This window comes from Osmia bicornis, chromosome 7 (genome assembly GCF_907164935.1).
Source record: "Osmia bicornis bicornis chromosome 7, iOsmBic2.1, whole genome shotgun sequence".
In the NCBI taxonomy this organism is placed as follows: Eukaryota; Metazoa; Arthropoda; class Insecta; order Hymenoptera; family Megachilidae; genus Osmia; species Osmia bicornis.
In genome coordinates, this window is record NC_060222.1 from 11257751 (window position 1) to 11281633 (window position 23883).

Sequence of the window (23883 nt, forward strand, 5' to 3'; positions counted from 1 at the left end):
TAATATACTGCATGATTAAAAAACATGCATGTTACATATCTCCTTTTTCTTTCAGAACAGCAAATAATGAATGCATTGCTGGAGCTGCAGCGACATGCAATCCCAGCAGCAACAGCGCGATCAACAAGTACAGCTGCTGCAGCAAGAAACGCCGCAGCAGCAGCAACAGCTGCCGCAGCGACCGGAGCAAGGAGCGCTGCAAACAGAGGCGGATGTGAGGCCGCAGCGAAGTGAGTTGTACACATGTAATCCAGAAAATAATTAACACATTTGCGTCTTAAGTAATAAACAAAATTGATTATAAAATGAGTGAGATATATTAACATATACAATTTTACGTTACAGAGAGAGGAACGGCTGCTGGCCTGAAGCGCCGCACCTACCGCGGAAGATAGCCGCGGGGCGGGAGGGGCGGCCAAAACAAATATTTCTTTACCTTATTTTAATTTTATAGTTTGTATTTAACATATCTATTTTATTTTCATTTTCATACATTATTTATACTTTCTTTTCGTTTTACTTTTGGTATTTATATATTTATCCGACTTCGAAAAGGAGGAGGATACTCAATTCGATGTGTATATTTTTCTTTATTTTTTTCTTTATGTACGTTCACCGATTACGCCGATACGGATGGACCAATCAGAACGAAACTTTTTGCCTCTTATAGAGTATAACTCCCTATTGGTCCTGTAAAAAAAATATTTTGCGTTTTTTCATTCCTAATGATTTTTTCTTCCAAATGTATGTTCGCCGATTACTCAGAGAAGGATGAACCAATCGGAACGAAACCTTTTGCGTCTGGTAGAGTATGTCTCCCGATTGGTCCCGTTAAAAAAATATTTTGCATTTTTTCATTCCTAACGACTTTTTTTTCTAAATGTATGTTCGCCGATTATTTCGAAACGGATGAACTAATCGGAACGAAACCTTTTGGATCTTCTAAAGTATGTGTCCACATTGGTCCCGTTAGAAAAACATTTTATATTTTTTCATTCCGAACGCTTTTTATTGCAGAAAAATGTACTATTTCATGTACGTGCGCCGTACGTTCGCCGACTGCATACTCCGAGACGGATAGACCAATCGGAACGAAACTTCTTGCATCTTGTAGAGTATACCTTCCACTTGGTCCCGTCAGAAAGGCATTTTGCATTTTTTCATTGCTAACGATTTTTTTGCAAGAACGTAATGCTTGATTTACATTTTTCACCGATTACCGCGAGACGGATGGACCAGTCGGATCGAAAATTTTGCATCTTGTAGAGTATATCTTCTAATTGGTCCGGCAAAAAAATTTTTGTATTTTTTCATTCCCAACGACCTTCATCGCAAAATGCGTAATACTTCATTTATATCTTCCGGCGTTTATGCTGCAGGGAATGTACTGATAGCGATGAAACCTTTCACATTTAGTAGGAGGTATATCCGCGATGATCCCACTTGCAAAAATTTATGAAATTTGTTGTTTATTAACAACTTAAATTCGGTCAATTTTCAGTTATTAGCTAAGCTACAGAAATCTAAAATCACCATACACTATCCTACAAATACTACTAGTTCCACTAAAAAGTGTGAAATAAAATAATTTTTAACAAAAAAAACATCCGACTTCGAAATACCCTAAAAAGTGTAAAATAATTTCTATTTCATTTATACCAATATTCCATAGCTATTAATAATATCTACTTAATCGTTAAATAGGATACCAAATACATTTCAAAGTTTTCGGAGGCGGCGCAAAATTAAAAATACCCGAACAAACGATGCAGCCAATAACGATTTGATTGCAGTATGGCAAACTTGGTAATTAATAAGTCGTAAGAGAAAAATTATAGGACCGGCTGAAAACATTTGTAATTGTAACGATTATATGAGAAATTGGCAGCACTCCTGATGTACATGCACTATACTGCAGTTCACAAGAGATCATACTTTACTCGCGCCGCTCACTAGGTCTAGATAGATTTTTAATAACGTGTTTTATTCCCCTCTACAGCTTGCTTCTTATTATACTTTGCGAACATATAAATGGTGGGCAGAAATATATGACGTACGATAACTGATAATCGGTGATGATATTGTAAAGTTTCACGATACAATGAAATTCCTATTATTTGTCGCAAAAAAAATGATGTGAACGCAAAGTAAGAAGCAAGCTGTAAAGGGAAATCACACGCACTATTAAAAATCTCCCTAGACCTCAGTAGGTCACTAGCTGTGCGAGTTAAGTGCGGTCACTCGTGAACTGCAGTATAGTTAATTCGCAATGGGTTTGTTGATTCCCGTTGAGTATTGTTTACTTGAAATTATCAAATGGGTGATTTATCATAGGTTGCCGACGCCGGAGTTAACATCTTCCTAGTAGAGGAAAAGTTTTTAATTTTGCGCCGCCTCCGAAAACTTTGAAATGTATTTGGTATCCTATTTAACGATTAAGTAGATATTATTAATAGCTATGGAATATTGGTATAAATGAAATAGAAATTATTTTACACTTTTTAGGGTATTTCGAAGTCGGATGTTTTTTTTGTTAAAAATTATTTTTTAAATTTTATTTTCATTTGTATGTCTTATTTATAGTTCCATTTCATTTTAGTTTTTTATGTATATTCTAATTTTGTTTATTTCTTTTCATCTTTATATTGTTGCGACGGCGAGAAGTTCCCGCTCTTTCGACGCATCGACCGCTTCTTGATGTATCGAAAGAGCCATCGACTGCCCCGTCCGAAGCTGTCGTCGAATCATAACGTGAAGCTATCCCTTGTTTCGAGCGGAAACACGTCACCGGATGCTTGAAGTCTCTTAGACAACCGCGCGTCTTTTGAATATCAGATTGTATCGGGAAGCCGACCTGTACGGATCTATTGCTAAACCAATTGTGTAACTGAAATATAGACAGTCTAGTTTGCTCCTGGTGTATTCATTTAACTATGGAAAGCGCGAGCTCCACTCCCCGGCGCAACATTGGCGCAGTCGGTAGGACCATAAGAACTCGATCTTCAGCCGGGGACGAGGGTTCTCCGGAGACTTTGGAGACGCTTTTCGAGGGCTTGCAGAGGAGCATCTCGACGCAGTTTAGGGAGCAGCAGCGCGCATTTAACTCTCGATGAGAAGAGAAGGAACTCTCGCGCGGAAGAGAAACAGCAAGAGGAGAGAACGGCTTCTTCAGCGATCCAGAAGCTGTTGGAAGAGCGGATGACAGCGATGGAGAACAATTATCAGGTGCTATCGTCCAATTTCCAACTATTTTTAGAAAAGTTTTCGGCCACGGCAGTCCGTGATGGGGATCGCGAAGCCCTTCTTGTTAGTCCTTCCACTTCTGCTGGTCTCGCGATACCCCAGCCCTCACCTCCAGTCTCTCAACAGGGAATGTCTGGTGTGTCGCGGAACGTTTCCGATTTAGGCTACGTTCTGAAACCACCAAAGTTTGATGGTAAAACTAACTGGGAGGAGTTTAAACTCCAGTTTGAGGCGATTGCAGGGGCGAATCGTTGGGATGAGCCAAGGAAGGCCTTGGCCTTGGTTACATCACTCGAGGGACCGGCGCGGAGTGTTTTGACTTCTCTTTCCGTTGAAAAACAGACTGATTTTTCCGCGTTAATTTCGGCCCTTGCGTTCCGTTATGGAACGAAAAATTTTGAGAACCTCAATTATGTTAAGTTCCAAAATTATAAACAACGGAAAGGGGAATCTATTTCCGATTTAGCCACGGAGATTGAGAGGCTGGCACAGGCCGCTTTTTGCGAATGCCCTTTAGAAATTAGAGACAAGCTTGCTGCCTCACAATTTGTTTCCTCACTGGCTAATGAGGAAATGAAACGGATGCTGAGGCTCGGAGGTTTCACATCTCTCAGGGCTGCTGTTATCAGGGCTCTGGAGATTGAAGCAGTCGAGTCAATGGCTAATGCGCTCGTTACAAAAAAAGAAACATCTACTAAACCGGTTTATTCTTCGGAGAGGGATTCCGGAAGGAAAGAAATGAGAAGACCGGTAAAACGGAAGCTTGAAAGACAGGAGATGGAATGCTGGAATTGCAAGGAGAAGGGTCATATGTGGCGGAATTGTTCGAAAAAGAGTAAAGAAGAATTTTCAACGAAGAAGGGAAACGGGAAGAAGTCGGCGAAGAGGGGCATCCTCCGGTTTCACCTTTGTTCGCCCCCGTCGTACAAAGAGTTGCCGGAAATGTTTTGTCCTGCGTCGAGGGATTCGTCGTAGAAAAGGAGTGCCCCATAGTACTTGACACGGGCTCAATTTTAAATTTACTGGATGTAAAGAAGTTTGGAAGTAATAACGAATTTGGCGCGGCGGGGACGGAAAAACTCTATAGTCCCCAAATTTTCTCCATCTCTGGGGAAAAATTACCGATTTATGGAAAACAGCGATCCTTGGTAACAACCGGAACTCTGAACACCGAAGAGTAAAGTCGAAGAGGTTCTGCAAGAGTGCCACGATGCGTCCTCTGGAGGACATTTCGGAATACGTAAGACCTTGGCCAAGGTTCGACGGCAGTTTTTCTGGCTTAATCACCGAAGAGATGTGGAAGATTGGTGTCGTCGATGTCATCGTTGTACGGCGAGGAAAGGTCCTTCGGGGAAGGGAAGAGGACTCATGAAAGTCTACAACGTAGGGGCACCTTTTGAGAGGATCGCGCTCGACGTTGTTGGTCCCTTACCAAGGTCTTCTTCTGGAAACAAGTACGCGCTGGTTGTGGTGGATTATTTCACGAAGTGGCCAGAGGTGGTTCCGCTTCCGAACCAGCAGGCGACGACAATTTCCACGGCCCTGATGAGGGAGGTGATAAGTCGGCATGGAGTACCGTTGGAGCTTCATTCTGATCAGGGTCGCAGTTTTGAGTCAACTGTCTTTAAAGAATTGATGAAGATTTTGGGGATAAAGAAAACGAGAACTACTCCCTTGCACCCTCAGTCAGATGGACTCGTAGAACGGTTGATACGGACCTTGATGCAGTATTTATCCCAATTTGTGGCGGAACATCAAAAGGATTGGGATGAGTGGATTCCGACGTTTTTATTGGCCTATCGTTCTTCTCGACATGAAATTACTCAAAATAGTCCTTCAATGCTTCTATTGGGACGAGAGTTGCGTTTGCCTTTGGATATGCTCAGAGGAACTATTGCCTCGGAACATAAAGAAGAAACTGTTTACATCGAGGAAACCAGAAAGAAGATTGAAGAGATTCAGAAATTCGTTCGTCATCGTATGCGAATTTGTGCGGAAAAGACAAAATCCTGGTATGATTCTTTTGCAAGGCCAATTTCCTTTATTCCTGGGGACAAGGTGTGGCTTTACAATCCCCGAAGAACGAAGGCAAAATGTCCTAAACTCCAGTTTGATTGGGAAGGACCGTATGAAGTTATGAACCGGTTAAATGACTGAATCTACTGCATATTTCGCTCCCCAAAATCTAAACCTAAGGTGGTTCACGTGAATCGTTTGGCTCCATATGAACATTCACGGGGAAGAAACACCTAAATAGGGAAGGATCCAGAATAGGAGACTGAGGAGGGTGTTTCTGACGTCCTCGTCCTAGAAGAAGACGCTTCGTCGCACAAAGCCAGGGTGAAGTTTCTTTCGGCCACGGTAAACTTGCTGGCTACGCGTGTCTAAACGATGGAGGAAGTGTTGTTCTCTTCGGAGGAAGAGGGCATCCCCTCAGCCGGTGTCCCGTTTATTTTGATTTTTGTATTCGGGGTTCTGGTCATCGGACTGCGTAGTTGTGGTATGCTCCGGACCACCAGTCCATCGAGGAAAGATTTTGCTTGATGGCTGGGGAGCATCCCCCGGTAGAGTGGACCCGTTGGACTGGAATTTCTTCATCCGAGAAGACTTCGAGAGGAAGGCGTGAAGGCCCAGGGAATCAAGAGGAAGGGCGAAGAACTGTCGGGACCTCCTCGAAGAAAGAAGAGTGCTAAGAAGAATTGGAAATCGAAGAAAGAAAAATTGTAAATTGGAGCGGTTTCTAAGTTGACTTGTTCGCACTGAACCGGCGTCTTGCTCAGGGTTTTTGAGTGGTTTTCCCCTGGGACGAAGGACGAATGTCAAGACGTTAGCTGCCTGATAGGACCACTTAGGTAACTGTTACGCTTTTGGTTTTAACCTCCTTTCAGGCAGAGGTACTAGAGAAGAGGTTAGCATCCATGGAAGACTGACAGCCTGACAGCCCGAGGTTAGAGACTTGACTTGAATTGGCTTATTAATCGGCCTACGTGAAGATGGTTACAAGTATGAAGATGCTCGCGGTCGGGTCGACCGCTTATTGAAAGAGGGGAGCAATGTTGCGACGGCGAGAAGTTCCCGCTCTTTCGATGCATCGACTGCTTCTTGATGTATCGAAAGAGCCATCGACTGCCCCGTCCGAAGCTGTCGTCGAATCATAACGTGAAGCTATCCCTTGTTTCGAGCGGAAACACGTCACCGGATGCTTGAAGTCTCTTAGACAACCGCGCGTCTTTTGAATATCAGATTGTATCGGGAAGCCGACCTGTACGGATCTATAGCTAAACCAATTGTGTAACTGAAATATGGACAGTCTAGTTTGCTCCTGGTGTATTCATTTAACTATGGAAAGCGCGAGCTCCACTCCCCGGCGCAACAATATTATCATTTTTTAAATTTTCTATCATATTCAACTAACAATAAAACTAAGAAACATTATTCACATTGTTTTCCTTTATTTCCATACGACATCTTACAGATATTAAACATACCACTAAAAAGTGTGAAATAAAATAATTTGTAACAAAAAAAAACCGACTTTGAAATGCACTAACAAGTGTAAAATAATTTCCATTTCATTTATACCAGTATTCCACACCTATTACTACAATCTACTTCATCGTTAAATTGGTTTACTAAATACATTTCAACCTATTCGGAGGCAACGCAAAATGAAACATAGCAGAATATACGATCCTCTCAATAACGATTTCACTGCCGGATGGCACACTTGGTAATTAATAATTCGTAAGAAATAAAATTCGAAACGTTATAGATACGGCAGAAAACATTTGTATTTGTAACGATTGTATCAGAAGTTGGTAGCACTTCTGATGTACATACATACATGAATACTGCACTTCACGAGGGACCATACTTAACTCGCATAGCTCACTAGGTCTAGGGAGATTTTTTATAACGTGTGTGATTCCCCTCTACAGCTTGTTTCTTACTTTACGATCATATAATTTTTTCTATGAAAAATAATAGGAATTTCATTGTATCGTGTATCTTTACCATATCATCATCGGTTATCAGTTGTCGTACGTCATATATTTCCGTCCACCATTTATATGATAATGATAATTGTGTGGGAGAATTTTGTAGATGTTAGAAAACTTCTACGCATTTTAACATGGATCAAAAATAACAATCCTCTTTACTCCAAAATTATTTTGCCACATTCTCCACACACATTACTTTCCGATGAATTAAAACAAACAGAATTTACAGTAAATAATATTGATACAGAGAATGATGAAACAGGCAAGCATAACGCTATGCTAACGCAGATTACGGATCCAGACTCATATTACGAACATTATACAGTATATCCTATGTATAGGAAAAGAGTAAACAGTACGTCTACTGATTTGTATCAGATGCTGAAAGTCGAAACGCATGCTCTTGATAATCGTTTCAAGAACTTGGATGTTTTGTGCTTCCCGGATTTATATCCTAATGGAAGAAATGGAGTAAATCAGGGTAGATTAATTCCTATACGAAACTTTGACATCGTTAAATCCAGATTAATGTCGAAACACTCGCAGTTTAGATTGAACATTCAATATGTGTTCTTTTTATTAAACGATAAGAATATGCGCTGCATTCAGAGTGGTATTTATCATAAGCTGAACACTGTCAATCCGAAGATAAGATATACTACTTCCGAATTTTTACAATTAATGTCTGCTAATAAATTAGAAGGAAATCTAGATACAATTTTCGGAAAATTGCCAAACACCAGACAGTATTGGCAAAAAGTACGGAACGATGTTAATGTTATGACTCGTGAATATGGACCAGCAACATGGTTTGTAACACTAATTGTAAGTCCGGCTGAATGGCTATGGTCCGATTTAGCTGATTACATTAGAGAAGTTAGTCCTACTCTTCGTTCAATAAAATCGACAAGTGAATTAATCGCATTAGATCCCATTTCGGCAGCGAGATTTATGGAAAACAAGTTTCAAGCAATATTACAGTTTATTTGTTCAGCCGATAATCCAATCGGTAAGATAAAACATTACTTCGTAAGGCGTGAATATCAAAATAGAGGAACACCGCATTGGCACATACTATTGTGGGTAGAAGGTGCACCAATATTGGGACAGTTTCCGAATGAGGATGTAATTAAATTTATTTTGAATTACGTGACTTGTAAGATACCCGACAAAGAAGTATCACCTCAATTACATCGACGGGTCAATACGCATCAACGGCATTATCACAATTCGTACTGTCTACGAAAAAAGCGCATAAAGAGGGTATGCGTTTCGCGATGCAGATTTGGTTTTCCACGTACTGTTACAAAGACAATAGTATTAAGAGATATTATTGTTAGTATAGCAAATAGGAAGCAACTGAGGAGCAAAAATCGATTATACGATCTTCCACGTAATGATCGTGAAAGAAGTATCAATGATTATAATCCGGTTATCCTAACAGCGTGGGAAGGAAATATGGATATTCAGTTTATCGGTGAAAAATCTACTCTGTTAAATTGGAATTGCACAAAGTACACTACCAAAACTGAATGCAGTGATGGTGTTAATACTTTTGATGTAATTAATAGTACGAAATCAATTCGTGCTTGTTTATGGAATATCGCGTTACGTACTTTGAACAATAGAGAATGCGGCGCCATCGAAGCCGCAGATGTTCTTTTAGGAATTCCATTGCATATTACTGATCCTCACACGACATTTCGATGGTTAGATGTAAACCAAATAAGAAATCGAAAACTAAAAACTCAAAGAGAAATTGGACGACTCGATTCTGATTCTACAGATATTTTTTGCCCTTCAATAATTGACAATTATTACCCTAATAGGCCTACAGAGTTAGAAACATGGAATTTGTATGATTTTGCTAGGTGGTATGATATTTCTAAAGTTAAAACGACTCGATGTACATTTCAATTTTATGACTCAAATACCTGTTTGTATTTAAATAAACGTGAACGTCCTTATTTAATTAATCATTATACGTACAAAAGAAGTGTTAATCCAGAAAAGTACTACTATTCCCTGTTATTACTATTTAAGCCGTGGAGACAGTTGGAGGAGTTGAAAGGGTGTTACGATACTTATGCAGAAGCATTTGCATCAAATAAGACATATATTATGAATGGTGTTCAATATCATGAACGTTTGGAAGAACTTCAAGAGGCTTTCAATCATACCACAGAATTAATTACTAAATATATTAAACAACAACAGGATAATGAGATTAAAGATTCCATTTCTTCGAATCAGATGGATCATCGTATACAGTATGAACCGCTTGAGGCCGCAGGAGCGATGCAAGATTTCCGAGAGGTAGGCAATAAAGTTACCGATTGTCATCTTACGCAGTACATAAACGAATTGAATATAGACCAAAAACGAATTTTTGATAACGTAACAAAAATGATTATTAACAAGTCGGATGGTTCGAGTCAACAAGTACTGCGTCTTTATGTCAGTGGAGAAGGAGGAACTGGAAAAAGCTTTTTGATTAAGACAATTCGTTGTTGGACAAAGGTACGGTTACAGAAAGATACAGCAGTAATAGCCCCTACTGGAATAGCAGCGTTTAACATCGACGGTTTAACGGTGCATAGATTATTTCAGCTTCCCGTGGAACATGGTCATACAGCACCATACAGACCTTTGTCTGACATGGCTCTGAGAACATTACGGGATGAGTTGAAAAATACTGTGCTATTTATAATAGATGAAGTGTCCATGATTTCCAACATCACATTAATGTATATAAATATGAGACTAATGGAGGTATTTAATACCTTGGAAGACCAGGACGGATGGTTTAGTGGTAAACATATTCTGTTATTTGGCGATTTGTTACAGTTGCCACCAGTTCGCGAAGAACCAGCGTTTGTTAAGATTACAAATGTTAAAAATGAGAAATACTTGGGATCATTGGCAGTATCGAATTTGTGGGTAGATTTATTTCACTATAACGAACTATGCATAAATATGCGGCAAAGAGAAAACAATGTTTACCGCGAGCTTCTATCGAGAGTTCGTTTTGGTGTTTTTACGGAACAAGATATTGCCACACTACAATCGAGGACAATTCCTTTTTACTCTGAACGTAGTGAAGACAGATTAAATGAATTATGCAATTATGTCCAAAATTTGCCGTTTGACGCAATTTGTATATTTCCTACGCGTTACATGTGTGATGTATGTGACACAGCCATGCTTACAACAATTAACAGTGAGGAAGTGAAACTAGTGTCACGCGACACTCTTGACTGTGTTGCATATTTAAAGAAACGTGTGCACAAACTGTTAGATAAATACGAGGAGGATAATTCGCAAACAGCTGGCTTACATAGAATTATCACTGTCAAACTTGGTGCCAAGGTGATGTTAAGGCGTAATATAGATGTTACATTGGGCCTCGTAAACGGTACTATTGGAGAAATTGTTGGATTTTTACGAGCACCGGATAGCGAAGACATCAACACAGTGCACTTTCGATTATCAACGGGTACTGTGCATTCCTTACAAAGAATTACTTCCAAGTTTGAAATAATGGATAAAGCCTATGTCCTGCGATATCAATTTCCAATATCTCTCAGTTATGGAATCACCATTCACAAATGCCAGGGATTAAGCGTAAAGACAGCTGTAGTCGATATAGGTAATAGTATTTTCAGTTGCGGTCAGGCTTACGTGGCTTTATCTCGAGTAACGACTTTAAACGGCTTGCATATAATTAATTTCGATTCGTGCATGGTGAAGGCAAATACATTGGTTATACAAGAATATAACAGATTGCGAAGTGTTTATAGGCCAGATTTAGCTGCACTGAAATGTAAGCCGGTACGAAGACAGAAAATTCATGATGTACAATGGACTTCAATTTCCAAAACTCGTCCATTCTTTGAACCAGTACATACAGATAATGCGACAACAATCCGTGCAGATGTCTCGGTTAAAGGATTCATTAATGCTGACCACGTCTCTGGATATGCTAATGTTATATTGCAATGTATAGTTTGCTGTGATAGTATGCGCCGAAAGTTATTGACACGTACAAGTTCAGATGCTATGACAGCTGTAGCCCAAGCTTACGTAGCCACTGATGTACAGATACTTAACTCTTTTGCTGTTAGACAACATGCGGGTGGTACTTTCGTACAAGAAATTCCACAGGACGCATCTGAATTTTTCTTGCATATTATAAATAGTTATACTGATATCCGAGCGATTGTGAAACATGAGTTAACTCACACAATACGTTGTAAATGTTGTCATCAAACGTCTGTTAACACAGAGGACAATATAATTTTAACACTACCCTTATCTCAGGTGGAAGGAAAAAAAATAACATTCCAGGATATCATTAACACCTATTCGGAATGGAACACAGTGGATGATGCTGTGTGTACTCATTGTGGACAGAAGGGTATACTTTCAAAAAGTGATATTACGACAGCTGAAAATGTTTTCATAATACAATTACCGCTATTTCACAATAAAAATGGTAAAATTGTGGACATTAAAAGACCTAAAATCGTAGCCGCGCATACAGAAAGCATACACATTGCCCAAAATACATATAGGGCAACAAGCGCTGTATTGTATATTGATAGTAATAGTAAAGGCAAGAAACATTACACATGCTATATAAAACATTCAAAAAAGACGTTCGTATACATTGATGATGACATAATTCAATATAAGAAACAGTGGCCAAGAGGTGCAAAAGATGTATACATGATGTTCTTTGAAAGAAGTAACGTAGGAAACCATCCCATTGCTACAAAAATACATGACACTCAATGCTCCAGAGATTAATTCTAAATACATTTCACACATATAAAGTAATTGAAAAAATAAATATTAACCCACAAAAATTTCACTACATGTACAAAAAAGGTTAGGCCAAGTATTATAGTTTAGGCATTATGAGCGGAGCACCTCTTTGCACTAATACACAATGCATTTCAGTGTGGCCCTGAAAACGTCGTGATATCCCACAAAAAGTACATGACATGTAAGAAAAAGGTAACGCCAAGTAGTTTAGGCATTATGAGCGGAGCACCTCTTTGCACTAATACACAATGCATTTCAGTGTGGCCCTGAGAACGTCGTGATATCCCACAAAAAGTACATGACATGTAAAAAAAAGGTAACGCCAAGTAGTTTAGGCACTATATGGTACATATTTTGTGAATTTTCTAAAAAAGTAATGGATATCATGCAAAACCAGCCAAGTATTGAGTTATATATATTTTTCTAATTATTTATACTTGGCGTTTGGTTGCCTCCTTGCCATTCAACAAAATTTGTTGTATGTTATTCCAAACCTGTGAATACATTATCGACTATATTAGAGCGAACCTCCTCTATTAAACGACTGATAGGCATTTTTTGTGACTTTTTAACTCAAAAACTGGATTATCAGTTCTGACCATTCTTTGCAAGCTGATCACAGTGGTCACTATGAGTGTTTATATAGAATAAAATCAGAGATCGGTGGTGTCCTTCAGGGATGGTCACAGCAACCGATACCCAGGTTAAGGGGGTAAACGCAGGTAATGCAGACATGTGACATTACCGGCAAAAATGGGCCTAAAAAGGGGTTTACGGGAATACACTTTTCGTCCTTATATGAGAAGATTTGGGACTGGGTGAGGGTTCGTTCGAAAGAGGAAGGTCCAATGCAGGGCGCTGTGGTCATGGTTCAACAAATTTTGTTGAATCGCAACGAGGCAGCCAAACGCCAAGTATAAATAATTAGAAAAATATATATAACTCAATACTTGGCTGGTTTTGCATGATATCCATTACTTTTTTAGAAAATTCACAAAATATGTACCATATAGTGCCTAAACTACTTGGCGTTACCTTTTTTTTTACATGTAATGTACTTTTTGTGGGATTCTTTTGTCGGTAAGGGAGCAAAGGTTCCGCGCCGGACCCGGAACGCTCAACTACCGGTCAGGTTCGCAACCAAGCTTAATGAGCGAGCGAAAGCAGAAGCTCCTTGGATGCGGCCTATCAGTGACGGTTAAGTTGCCCAGGAATCGTACTGCGGCCGAACGAGCTAGCTCTTACAGTGTCAGAACGGATCCTAGCCAATTTTCCGACAATCAATCATTTATTTAAATTATAAATTCAAGTTATAGATTTAAAGTTTGATAATCGTATCTAGAGCCGCGTCTACTAATTAATTTATTTTTCTCTGTATTTTTATTTTAGGACAATTTACTTTGTAACTAATAATCTGATTTTCTTCCATTGTATTTCAATTTTTAGCACAAACGCGATTGTTACGTTCTTTGTATTTTCTAATCCAGGGCGTACTCATTGTACTCAACTAATACAATTATTTTCTTTTTGTATTTCAAAAACAGGGCGCAACTTTTGTTATTTAATTACATTAATTCATTATATTATTTAATTACATTCAATACCTTTTTTATATTACTTACCTTTCTTTTATTATTATTATATTACAAACAAACACATCATTTCTTGAATAAATCGACATACTTTTGAGAAAGGAATTAACGTTGGATTTTACTCCTTTACCGTGTGCCACCCGAACCTATAATCCCTCCTTTATTAATATATATAAAAATACGAGTCGCCTTCTCTTAGGGAACCGCTCTCCCTACGCGTTGGCGCAGTAGCGTGCTCGCGAATAACTCCGGGACGTTACAGATTTAAAAGCAAAAGAGGAAAAGATAGGAATTGAAAAGTGTGAAATGAATTTAACGTATTCGTATGAGTCCTTGTCACGACAATCGCGAATTGAAACCCTTGATTACACGATTCAGATCGTTTCATATCATTCAAAAAAATCACTTTCATTCTTTATTGCACTCATTTTCCCGTGGAAGGTATGAGAGGTATCCGCTTGTAAAATAAGGGCGAAAATCGCATTTTCTTTATTCTACGCAGTTAAGCTGGGATTCCTCCATGTGCGTCGCACTGCTTAACCGCGCGGCGAAGGATGTTTATGATACCTCTCCTTGACCTTAACGGTTTCAAATTTCTGTACACTTCTAATACATAGTTCCAACGGCAATCGTCCCAAGGAAGATTAATCTGTATTATTTGAAAGAGCCAAATATAGCCTTCTTTGTGTTCCTCGCCTGGGATACTTCCAGGTGCGTCGCACCGACGAGGCACACAAATTAGGTATATTGGATAGTAACTATTGAGAATAAAATAAAAGAAAAAGGAAAAGGTCAATTTGAATCTCAAACTCCTTTCTCGTGTTCTCGTGTGGAATACCTTCAAGTGCACGCGCACCCGACGAAGAAGCACGAGATCGGAGAAGCGTGAATGGAAAACGGAAAATTTAAAAAATATAAGGCCCTTCCTTGCATCCCTCACGTGGAATACCTTCAAGTGCTGCGCACCCGATGTGGAACGCAAGGTCGGGTTGATGAAAATTCAGCCCGAACGTAACAACACATATCTCACCAGGAGGAAATCATTATACAATTAAAAGAGAAGAATGAAGAAATATTTGGCCTAGTCACACATTCAAGGGAAGTCCTACCTAAAACACTCAAGATACTTTGCCAGGAATTCCATAAAAGAAAAATTCAAGATTGCTCCATGCCAGAACTGAGAGGATTACATAAACTCTTGCAAATAATCTTTGCAGATTCGAACATCACCAGCACACTCTGCAAAGGAACAATAATTACACCACCTAAAGAAGAGAGGATGTTGCCTCGCAGACCCTTCAGGTCCTGGCAAACAACCATCAGGTAAAAATTATACCAAAGGTCATAAAACCAACGTCTGGTCGACTACCCTTGATTGGGGTCGTATACCGTTAGGCGCTCCGCAATTACAAATTAAGGAAGTCCCAAAAATTATGGAAAAACCCACGGTAACTCATCGACTGCTTCACTTCCACTCTTTCACACCTCCCACCACATTTTCTCTGCCAATCAGCAATAGTTCTAGGCATAGAGCATTTTCCTTTTATACACGCACACGAAAATTCGAAAACTAGAACCCTGACAACTCTCGTAGTAACAACACCTCGGAAACATACTCACTGTCATCTTGTATCATACAGTTTGTTATTAAAATATTCTTCATATCAAACCAATCAACTGATTCAATCACTTAACTTAAAAACAATCCCCGAGTATTAATTTATTCGAGGATAGCTGGTACGTTTGAGACTCGAAACAACGGTCTCAAGTCACAGTATTATACAGAGGATGCACATTATTAAAGAAAACCATGAAAGCCCAGTAGGAGGACATAAAGGAATCAAGAAAACTTACCACAGAATTAGAAGCAATTATTACTGGAAAAACATGAAAAAAGAAATGACTGATTATATCAAAACTTGCATCAGCTGTCAGAAAGTAAAACTAGTAAGAATGAAAAACAAAGAACCAATGGTCATCACTGACACTCCAATTGATGCATTTGATAAAGTATCCTTAGACATATTAGGACCACTACCAATAACTACAATAGGAAATAGTGATGTACTTACCACCCAGGATAACCTGACTAAATATTCAGCTGCAATACCCTTGGTATCAACTACATCTGAAGAAGTAGCAAAAGTTTTTACAGAGCACTTCATATGCAAATTTGGTAGTCCAAAAGCTATACTTACAGATCAGGGTACATGTTTTACAGGATCATTAATGAAGAAATTAGCAAAAGCATTCTAAATAAAATCATATAGGTCATCCTCATTCCATCCACAATCAAATGGATCACTAGAAAGAAGTCATCACGTTTTAATTGAATATTTAAAACATTATATTTCAAAAGAAAGACATTGGGATGAATGGTTACCACAAGCGATGTTCTCCTATAATACCAGCATCCACGAAGGAACAAAAGTTACACCTCACGAATTAGTTTTCGGGAAGAAAGCTCGACAACCATCAAGTATTAAACCGATTGATAATTTAAAAACATACCCCGGTTATATCGAAAAACTGATTCAAACACTGCACAATTTACGAGAAATAGCAAAATCGAATTTAGATAAAGAAAAAAACTATGAAACAGGTGAAAAAGTTATGCTGTTAAACTCGCCTAGAAGAAACAAATTTGAAAAGGAATACACTGGACCCTATACTATACTTCGAAACATAGAACCAAATAACATAGAATTGGCAATAGGACCCAATAAAAAGCGAATCGTTCATAAAGGTAGGCTAAAGAGGGCCTATCTACCAATCAACATCATAGATCAAATATGAAGATCCATGCAGAAATCCATTAGGTTCATGAACACGCGCATGCGCACTGACGAAAATCCAAAAAACCGCTGGAAGCAAGTGGAAGCACTCCAAAAAGAATGCTACTGTATAGGAGCAACCGTCAGAAACGGAGTGAAAAGTTTTCTTGCTAATAAAGGAAGAAAAAGTGTTAGAAAGAGAAAATTGTGAAGAAAGTGAAGAATTACGAGGAAAAGTAAGCATAAAATAATTAAAATTCAGAGAAATTATTAATAGTAATAACTTCCATTTATATTTAAAGAAAAAACAATGCGTCTAGAGACACCTGCCGTTAACGCAATGTGTATCCGGGATACGATCCCAGCGTTTGTATATATATTCAACCCAAAAATTGGCAGAATGTGTCTTCGGTGTGCATTAAGAGCACACCCAGGAGTCCACGAACAATGGGTGAACATAGGCACCCATCATTTTGTGCAACAGGACGCTGCAATAAAACATTCCACCTGCATAGCATGCAGGCAAAGATTCGCAAATTTCCAACCGGCGATAGCCTGCACTACCTGCCAACGAGCCATCAGAGAAATGGATGAGGAACAGTTGGAAGCATTCCACACGGAAATAATCCTCCCAGCTAATGAGCCAAACATTTTCTATTTAAAAGCAATGTTTGATTAATAAAAATAAGTATAAATAACAATTATTAAATAAAAATCCTAATTTTCATTTCAACAAAAGCATTTTTATTTCATCGAACCTTTAAAACGCCATTATGGTCTTTCCTAGAAGAGAAAAGACAGAGAAAGAAAGATAAAGAAAGAAAGAAGGCGTAAAGCACCATCTAGGCGAACGCCATATTTGTTTTCAAAAATTTTAACTGCAACTATGGTTCGACGCGCCGGTAAACGTCAACAATTAAAACGCTTAAGAAAAGCTTTGAAACGACTCAACGAGGTACAAGTATATTTCTTTTTCTTAATCCACAATTTTACTAATTATTCTGAGTATTCTCCAAAAGGCTCCAACACAACATGAGAAAAATGAAGATACACCATGAAGGTTAAGGGAGTAAACACGGGTAATGCAGCCAGGTGACATTACCGGCAAAAATGGGCCTATTAATGGGTTTACGGGAATCGGTTATTTGTCCTTATATGAGAACACTTAGGGATAGGTGAGGGCTCATTCGAAAGAGGAAGGTTCAATGCAGGGAGCTCAACCGATGGTTTAACGAGATTGTGTTGATATCTAATAATATGAGTGTCCAAAGTAGAGGAAAAATCGAGAAAATACGCCCACTGAATCCAAGTATATTTTAAGTAACTATAAGAGTTTTGTGACTAAAACGATTTGTTGAGCCCCCTTCATTGAACCTTCCTCTTTCGAATGAGCCCTTATTCAGCTCAAAATCTTCTCATATAAGGACGAATAACCGATTCCCGTAAACGCATTCCCAAAGACGAGTTCCGCCATAATCGGGATATTACAGAGCAAGTCACGTGACAAATTTAGTTCAGCTAGTAGTTATAAGGTGGCGTCTAAGTAGAAAGGTTGCCGATTTGGAATCGTAGTCAGAATCAAGCGTTAGCTTGATTACGTCACTCGAAGTGTGCTGCGAAGGCAAGCGAAAAAGGCAACATCGCCCGAACGCTCAGTGAGATGCACTACAGTCATGCTGTCCTTCTCTCATTCTGAATGTTGAGTTTGTCCCTTTTCGCTAAGATTTGACTGCCGCCCGCCTGGATTCTTCACAGCGCCCCGTAACAAACCTCGCCCCATTCAAACTATATCGTGTTTGGTATCATTTTAATCAGAAAAATTTCACCAATGCGCTAGTAAAAGTTTCAGTAAAAAAAGTCAAAAATAAAAAAGTTTTATAATTGAATTAGTATTAGTCACACCGATACGTTTCGGCTCTTTCCTTTGAACATTGGACTCTCTCTCTCTCTCCTCCACTGTCTGTCCCTTTTTACGTTCAAGCTTGGCTGGTCGTCGCATGTAATCAGAGATTCGACATCTCGGCTGGATGTATGCAACGTCTGGTTCCATGTCTCTGTTGCATATATTCAGCTTTTACTGGATAGACGCAAGGTCCCTCCATTTATTAGTTCTAATAGTACCATAGTATTTTTTTATGCAGAATGTTTCAAGGAGTTGACACAAGTAAAAAAAAATGCAATTCCACTTAAATAAAAAATGGATTTGCATTTTTTGAGTGCATCGTTGCATCCACGAAGAAAATGAAATCTGTGGTGGAATGAAGGAAGAAATAGTTGGCGATTGAAAGAAGAGCTGATAAGAGGCTTGATCAGTTCGTTTCTCAGAACTCAAGAGTAGGCCCAGGCTCTCGGGTTTCGTTGGTGGGATTTTCGTCAGTCGAAGTAACAACACGTTATAACGCGGAATAAATATCTTAAACTAGTTTTGTGTTTTATTCCATTCTTCTGGCTCTTTTATTCCTACAAATCAGAAGTGGGATACACACATATGCTTGTGAATTTGAACTGTGTAGTAAGGTGCAAAACAGGGACTGTATAGTAGTGCAAATAGTAAAGTGTATTTATTTTCGGACTAATTGAGTAAGTGGACACTCAGGAGAGAATAATTATCAAGGATGTCATCGGGGAAAAGGCGGCATCGCAGCAGGAGTTCGTCAAGGAGGCTTCCGCATCGCAGCGGGGGTCGAAGCAGAAAATCGAGTTCTCGAAGTAGATCTTCGACACCAAAGGTCGAGAGGTGACAGGCATCGTGGAAGTCAGGACAGAACGCGGTCTGGATCGCATGCTTGGGAGAGACGTTTCCTAAAAACTTCCGAACCGACCAGTCAAGCTAGTGGTGAGTCCGATTTTGTAAAATTGACTGAAGTGCTAGCCGGTATTCTTAAAGCGGGTCCAAAGGGGCCGAGTCGGTATGTTAACGAAAAAGTATTACCGGACTTTGATCCGGCAACTGGGGATTTGTCAGCAGGGGAATGGCTGGAAAAGGTTAATATGTTCGGTGTGATGTATGATTGGGACGAAACTTACAAATTGTATTTGGCATCTCTGAAATTACGGGGAGACGCGAAGGCATGGTACGACAGTCTGCAAACGACACCAGTTGTTTGGGAAGCGTTCGTGGTGGCGACAATGAGACAATTTCCGGGGGAAGAGAATTACGGGAAATTGTTTGAGGCGGCAGCTTCACTCAAAAGCACACCGGATCAAGATTTACAAAGATATTCATTCGAAAAGGCAAAAAGAATTAATAAATTAAAATTAGATATTCCGGAAGGCAAGGTGGTTGAGATGGTCGTGCATGGTATTCATGACGAAAATATACGCATGAACGTAATGGCGTCAAAGAATAAGACGCTCGCCGAATTATACCAATGTTTGAGCACGATGCCGGTACACAGAGATAAGGTGACTAGGGATTTTAAAGACGTGAAGAAGGCTAGAGGTTCGGCTAACAAGAATCGGGGTGCGAGCCGTGAGAGAAAGCAGAGGAACGCGAGTCATTGTTTTGCGTGTGGCAAACCAGGCCATAAGAGGGTAGACTGTCCGGAAGTAATTAGGGACGGGGCTAAGAAGGTCGAGACTAACTCTTCAGCGAAAACGGCAGTTCCGATGGGAAAAATAAAACGTAAATTTTGCGGAATTTTGGGTCACTCAGAGGTCGAGTGTTTTAAGAGGAAGTATAAGGAGAGGCTTGAAAAAAGGGCATGACTAACTGCCGAAGGGGCGCAAGCATTGGAGGTCATAGAGGTTGAGACTTGTAAGATAGCTAAACCCGTTAAAAGGTGTCAGGTGGAAGAGGAAGACAGGATGTGTATGGTAGACCTCGGAAGTGACTGTCGGCGTAGCCCGACACTTTAATTTAAAACTAAAACAAACGAGTAAAACATTATCGGGATTCAATCGGTCGACAGTCGTTCCGTTAGGTTGTGCAAAGATTAAAATATACATTGATGGAATTTTATTTAAAATTAAGGTTTTCGTTGTACCTGATAATGAGCTTTCTAAGGAGATAATAATAGGACGAGATGTGTTAGAAAAGGAAGGTAGCGTTGCGTTATCAAACGCTGGGGGAGTAACGTTTGCTATAAATAAACGGAAATCAGATGGAGGAATAAGATAAGTGAATATGATAGGTGAGATTAGGTTGGAACCTTTTGAGCAGTCGGATGTAGTTTGTGAAGGGACTGAATCTGAATTAGTGGCACGATTATGTTCTTTGCTTAATAATTATCGGAGAAACGTTGCGTTCAATATGGAAGAATTGGGGTGTACCATTGCAGGGGAAATGCAAATAGAGTTGATTAGCGATGAACCAATCTATTGTAGGCCATATCGGATGTCTCAGGGTGACCGAGATAAAGTTAGGGAGATTGTGGAAGATTTGGAGAAGAGCGGGATAATTCGAGAAAGCACATCACTTTACGCCAGTCCCATAGCATTGGTGCGTAAGAAAGATGGAGGGGTTCGTATGGCGATAGATTATCGGGGCCTTAATAAGAGCACAAAACGTATTAACTATCCGTTACCAATAATAGACGATCAAATAGATCAATTGGCTGGTAAGAATATTTTCATATCGCTTGATTTGAAATCGGGGTTCTATCAGATTCCAATGCACCCTGAGTCTATAAAATTCACTGCATTTATCACTCCTGATGGGCAGTGGGAATTTTTAAGAATGCCATTCGGTCTCACCAACGCTCCGGCCGTGTTTCAGAAAATTATGAACAAGATTTTGAGGGGATATGCGTTAGTATATATCGATGATATATTAATAGCAGCTACAACCCGGGAAGAAGCTTTTGAAAGGTTAGAGGCGGTATTGAAGGTTTTGGAAGCTAACAATTTGACTCTTAATTTAGCGAAGTGTAGGTTTTTCCAAAGGAAAATTGAATACTTGGGGCGAGAGATTTCGGGTGAAGGGGTTAGACCTAGTACCGTTAAGATTGAGGCAGTTTTAAAAGCAACAGATCCGCAGAATGTGAAACAGGTGTGGCAGTTTTTGGGTTTGGCTGGATATTTCCGCAAGTTTATTCACAGGTTTGCTCAAAGAGTGGTTCCATTAACGAACCTATTAAAAAAGGATATTCCTTGGGTGTGGAGCGAAAGGGAATCCAAGGCGGTAAAGAAGATTAAGGAAATTTTGGTGAATAGGCCAGTGTTAATGCTTTATGATCCGTTGCGTGAGACCGAAGTTCATACTGACGCTAGTGCATTGGGGTTGGGAGCCATATTGGTACAGAAGGACGGTAAGGCGAAACGAGTAGTTGCATATTACAGCCGAAAAACGTCTGCAGAAGAGCAAAAGTATCATTCGTATGATTTAGAAACGTTGGCGGTAGTGGCAGCATTAAAGGCGTTTAAGGTATATTTGATAGGTATTAAGTTCACTATAGTTACCGATTGTAGTGCTGTCAGGGCGACTGCTAGTAAAAAGGACATCCAGCCTCGAGTTGCTCGGTGGTGGGTGTTGTAGTATATGTACGTGTGTGGCGGGCAAAAGGACGATCGGTGCGGTGGCCTGGTGGGGACGGACGGAGAAGTCAGTTGTATTGTATGAACGCCACGAGCAAGGGATTACGAATAAAGGTTAATTGTTTTAGGCTACGAGCCGGGAGTTTCATTTATTACATTTGGCGACGAGGATTAAAAGTGTGAAGTGCACGATGAGTGGCGAAAGTTTACCCACGTTTAACCCGAACGAAAACGACGGAAACGTATACGCAGCATGGAAGCGGTGGCTCAGAGCCTTCGAATTATTTGTGGCGAGTAAAAACGTTACAGACATTAACGGGAAAAAAGCAATGTTATTGCACCATGGTGGACTCGAATTGCAGGACGTTTTCTATACATTGCCAAACGCAGATATTGTCGAGGAAGGAGAAAACGCGTACGAAAAAGCAATGGACGCTCTGACGACGCATTTCAAGCCGAAATTAAACATGGCGTATGAGAGGCACGTGTTTCGTCAGTTAAAACAAAAGGAAGGTGAGACTATGAACCAGTACATCACGAGGCTAAGACAGCAAGCGAAGAATTGCGAGTTTCCAGCGGAGGAAATAGAAATTTGTGGGCAAATTGTGGAAAAATGTACGTCGAACGAAATTCGGCGGCGCCTCCTTGAGAAGGGGGCTTTCAAGTTGAGTGACGTCATAGAAGTTGCTAGAACGATCGAGGCGATCGAGCTAAAAACAAAAGACATAGAAAAGTCAACGGTCGCTGCGACGCACAGCGTGAAGAAAGAGAGAAAGTTCGAGAAGGTGACAGAGAAGAAAAAACACATTCAATGTTTTCGGTGTGGATACACAGGACATACGTACAAGGACGAAAGGTGTCCGGCAAAATCGAGAACGTGCAGTAAATGCGGAAAAAGGGGTCATTTTGCGACGGTGTGCAAATCGCAGATGACGTCGAGCAACGGAGGAAGGCGAGAACCACCACGCAGAGTGAGGGTCAGGGAGCTGGATGAAGAGGCCGGCGCGGTACAATCGAGATATGCATTTGGTTTACAAACGGATTGCCGGATCAGTGCGATGCAAGAGGGACAAAGTATGGACGTTAAGATAGGCGGTATTATTTTAAATATGTTAATTGATTCAGGGGCACAGTGTAATGTGGTCGATGAAAACACGTGAAAGTGGTGCAAAGACGGGAAAATCGTCTGTGAAACGAGCAGGTACGTAGACAAGGATATATATCCGTACGGACACGACACCGCGCTCGAGTTATTGGGACAATTTCGGTGCGATGTTGAAGTTGAGGATAGGAAAGTGCGGGCGAGTTTCGTAGTTTTAAAGGGTAAGGGGCGACCGATTTTAGGTTATAAAACGGCAAAGGAGCTGGAAATTTTGAGAATAGGGTTACAAGTGAGCGAAATAGAGATAAAGCGGAAAGATAACGATATTTTCTGCGGGATAGGGAAGTTGAAAGATTTCAAATTAATGATACCCATTGATAGGTCGCATCCACAGCCGGTGCGAAGGTTACCGTTTAAATTACGTGATCAAATTAACAAGCAATTAAAAGAGCTGTTAGACTTGGATATTATTGAAACGGTCGAAGGCCCGACAGAATGGGTTTCGCTGGTAGTCCCAATAGTAAAGAAAAACGGTGAGGTTAGACTATGCGTTGACATGCGCCGAGCAAACGAAGCGATTTTGAGGGAAAGGTATCCCCTGCCGGTAATAGAGGAAATCTTAGACGTCGTACGCGGATGCGAATGGTTTAGTCCAATGGATGTAAAATCCGCGTATCATCAGATCGAACTAAACGAGGAATGCAGAGACATCACGACTTTTATAACAGAAGCAGGATTATTTCGATATAAAAGTTTAATGTTTGGTATAAGTTGTGCGCCGGAAATGTTCCAAAGAATAATGCGGACGGTATTAGCAGGTTGTGAAGGGGTGATGAATTTTATAGACGATATTGTGGTGTGCGGGAAAA

General features: G+C 40.0%; 1 protein-coding gene across 1 annotated transcript; it reads left to right on the plus strand.

Annotated features, from left to right (window-relative positions):
- Nucleotides 1–22103: 22103 nt before the first annotated feature.
- LOC123987962 lies at nt 22104–23072 on the plus strand. Its single transcript, XM_046286388.1, has one exon. It carries the CDS (start codon nt 22104–22106, stop codon nt 23070–23072), a length of 969 nt encoding a protein of 322 aa, XP_046142344.1.
- Nucleotides 23073–23883: the final 811 nt, after the last annotated feature.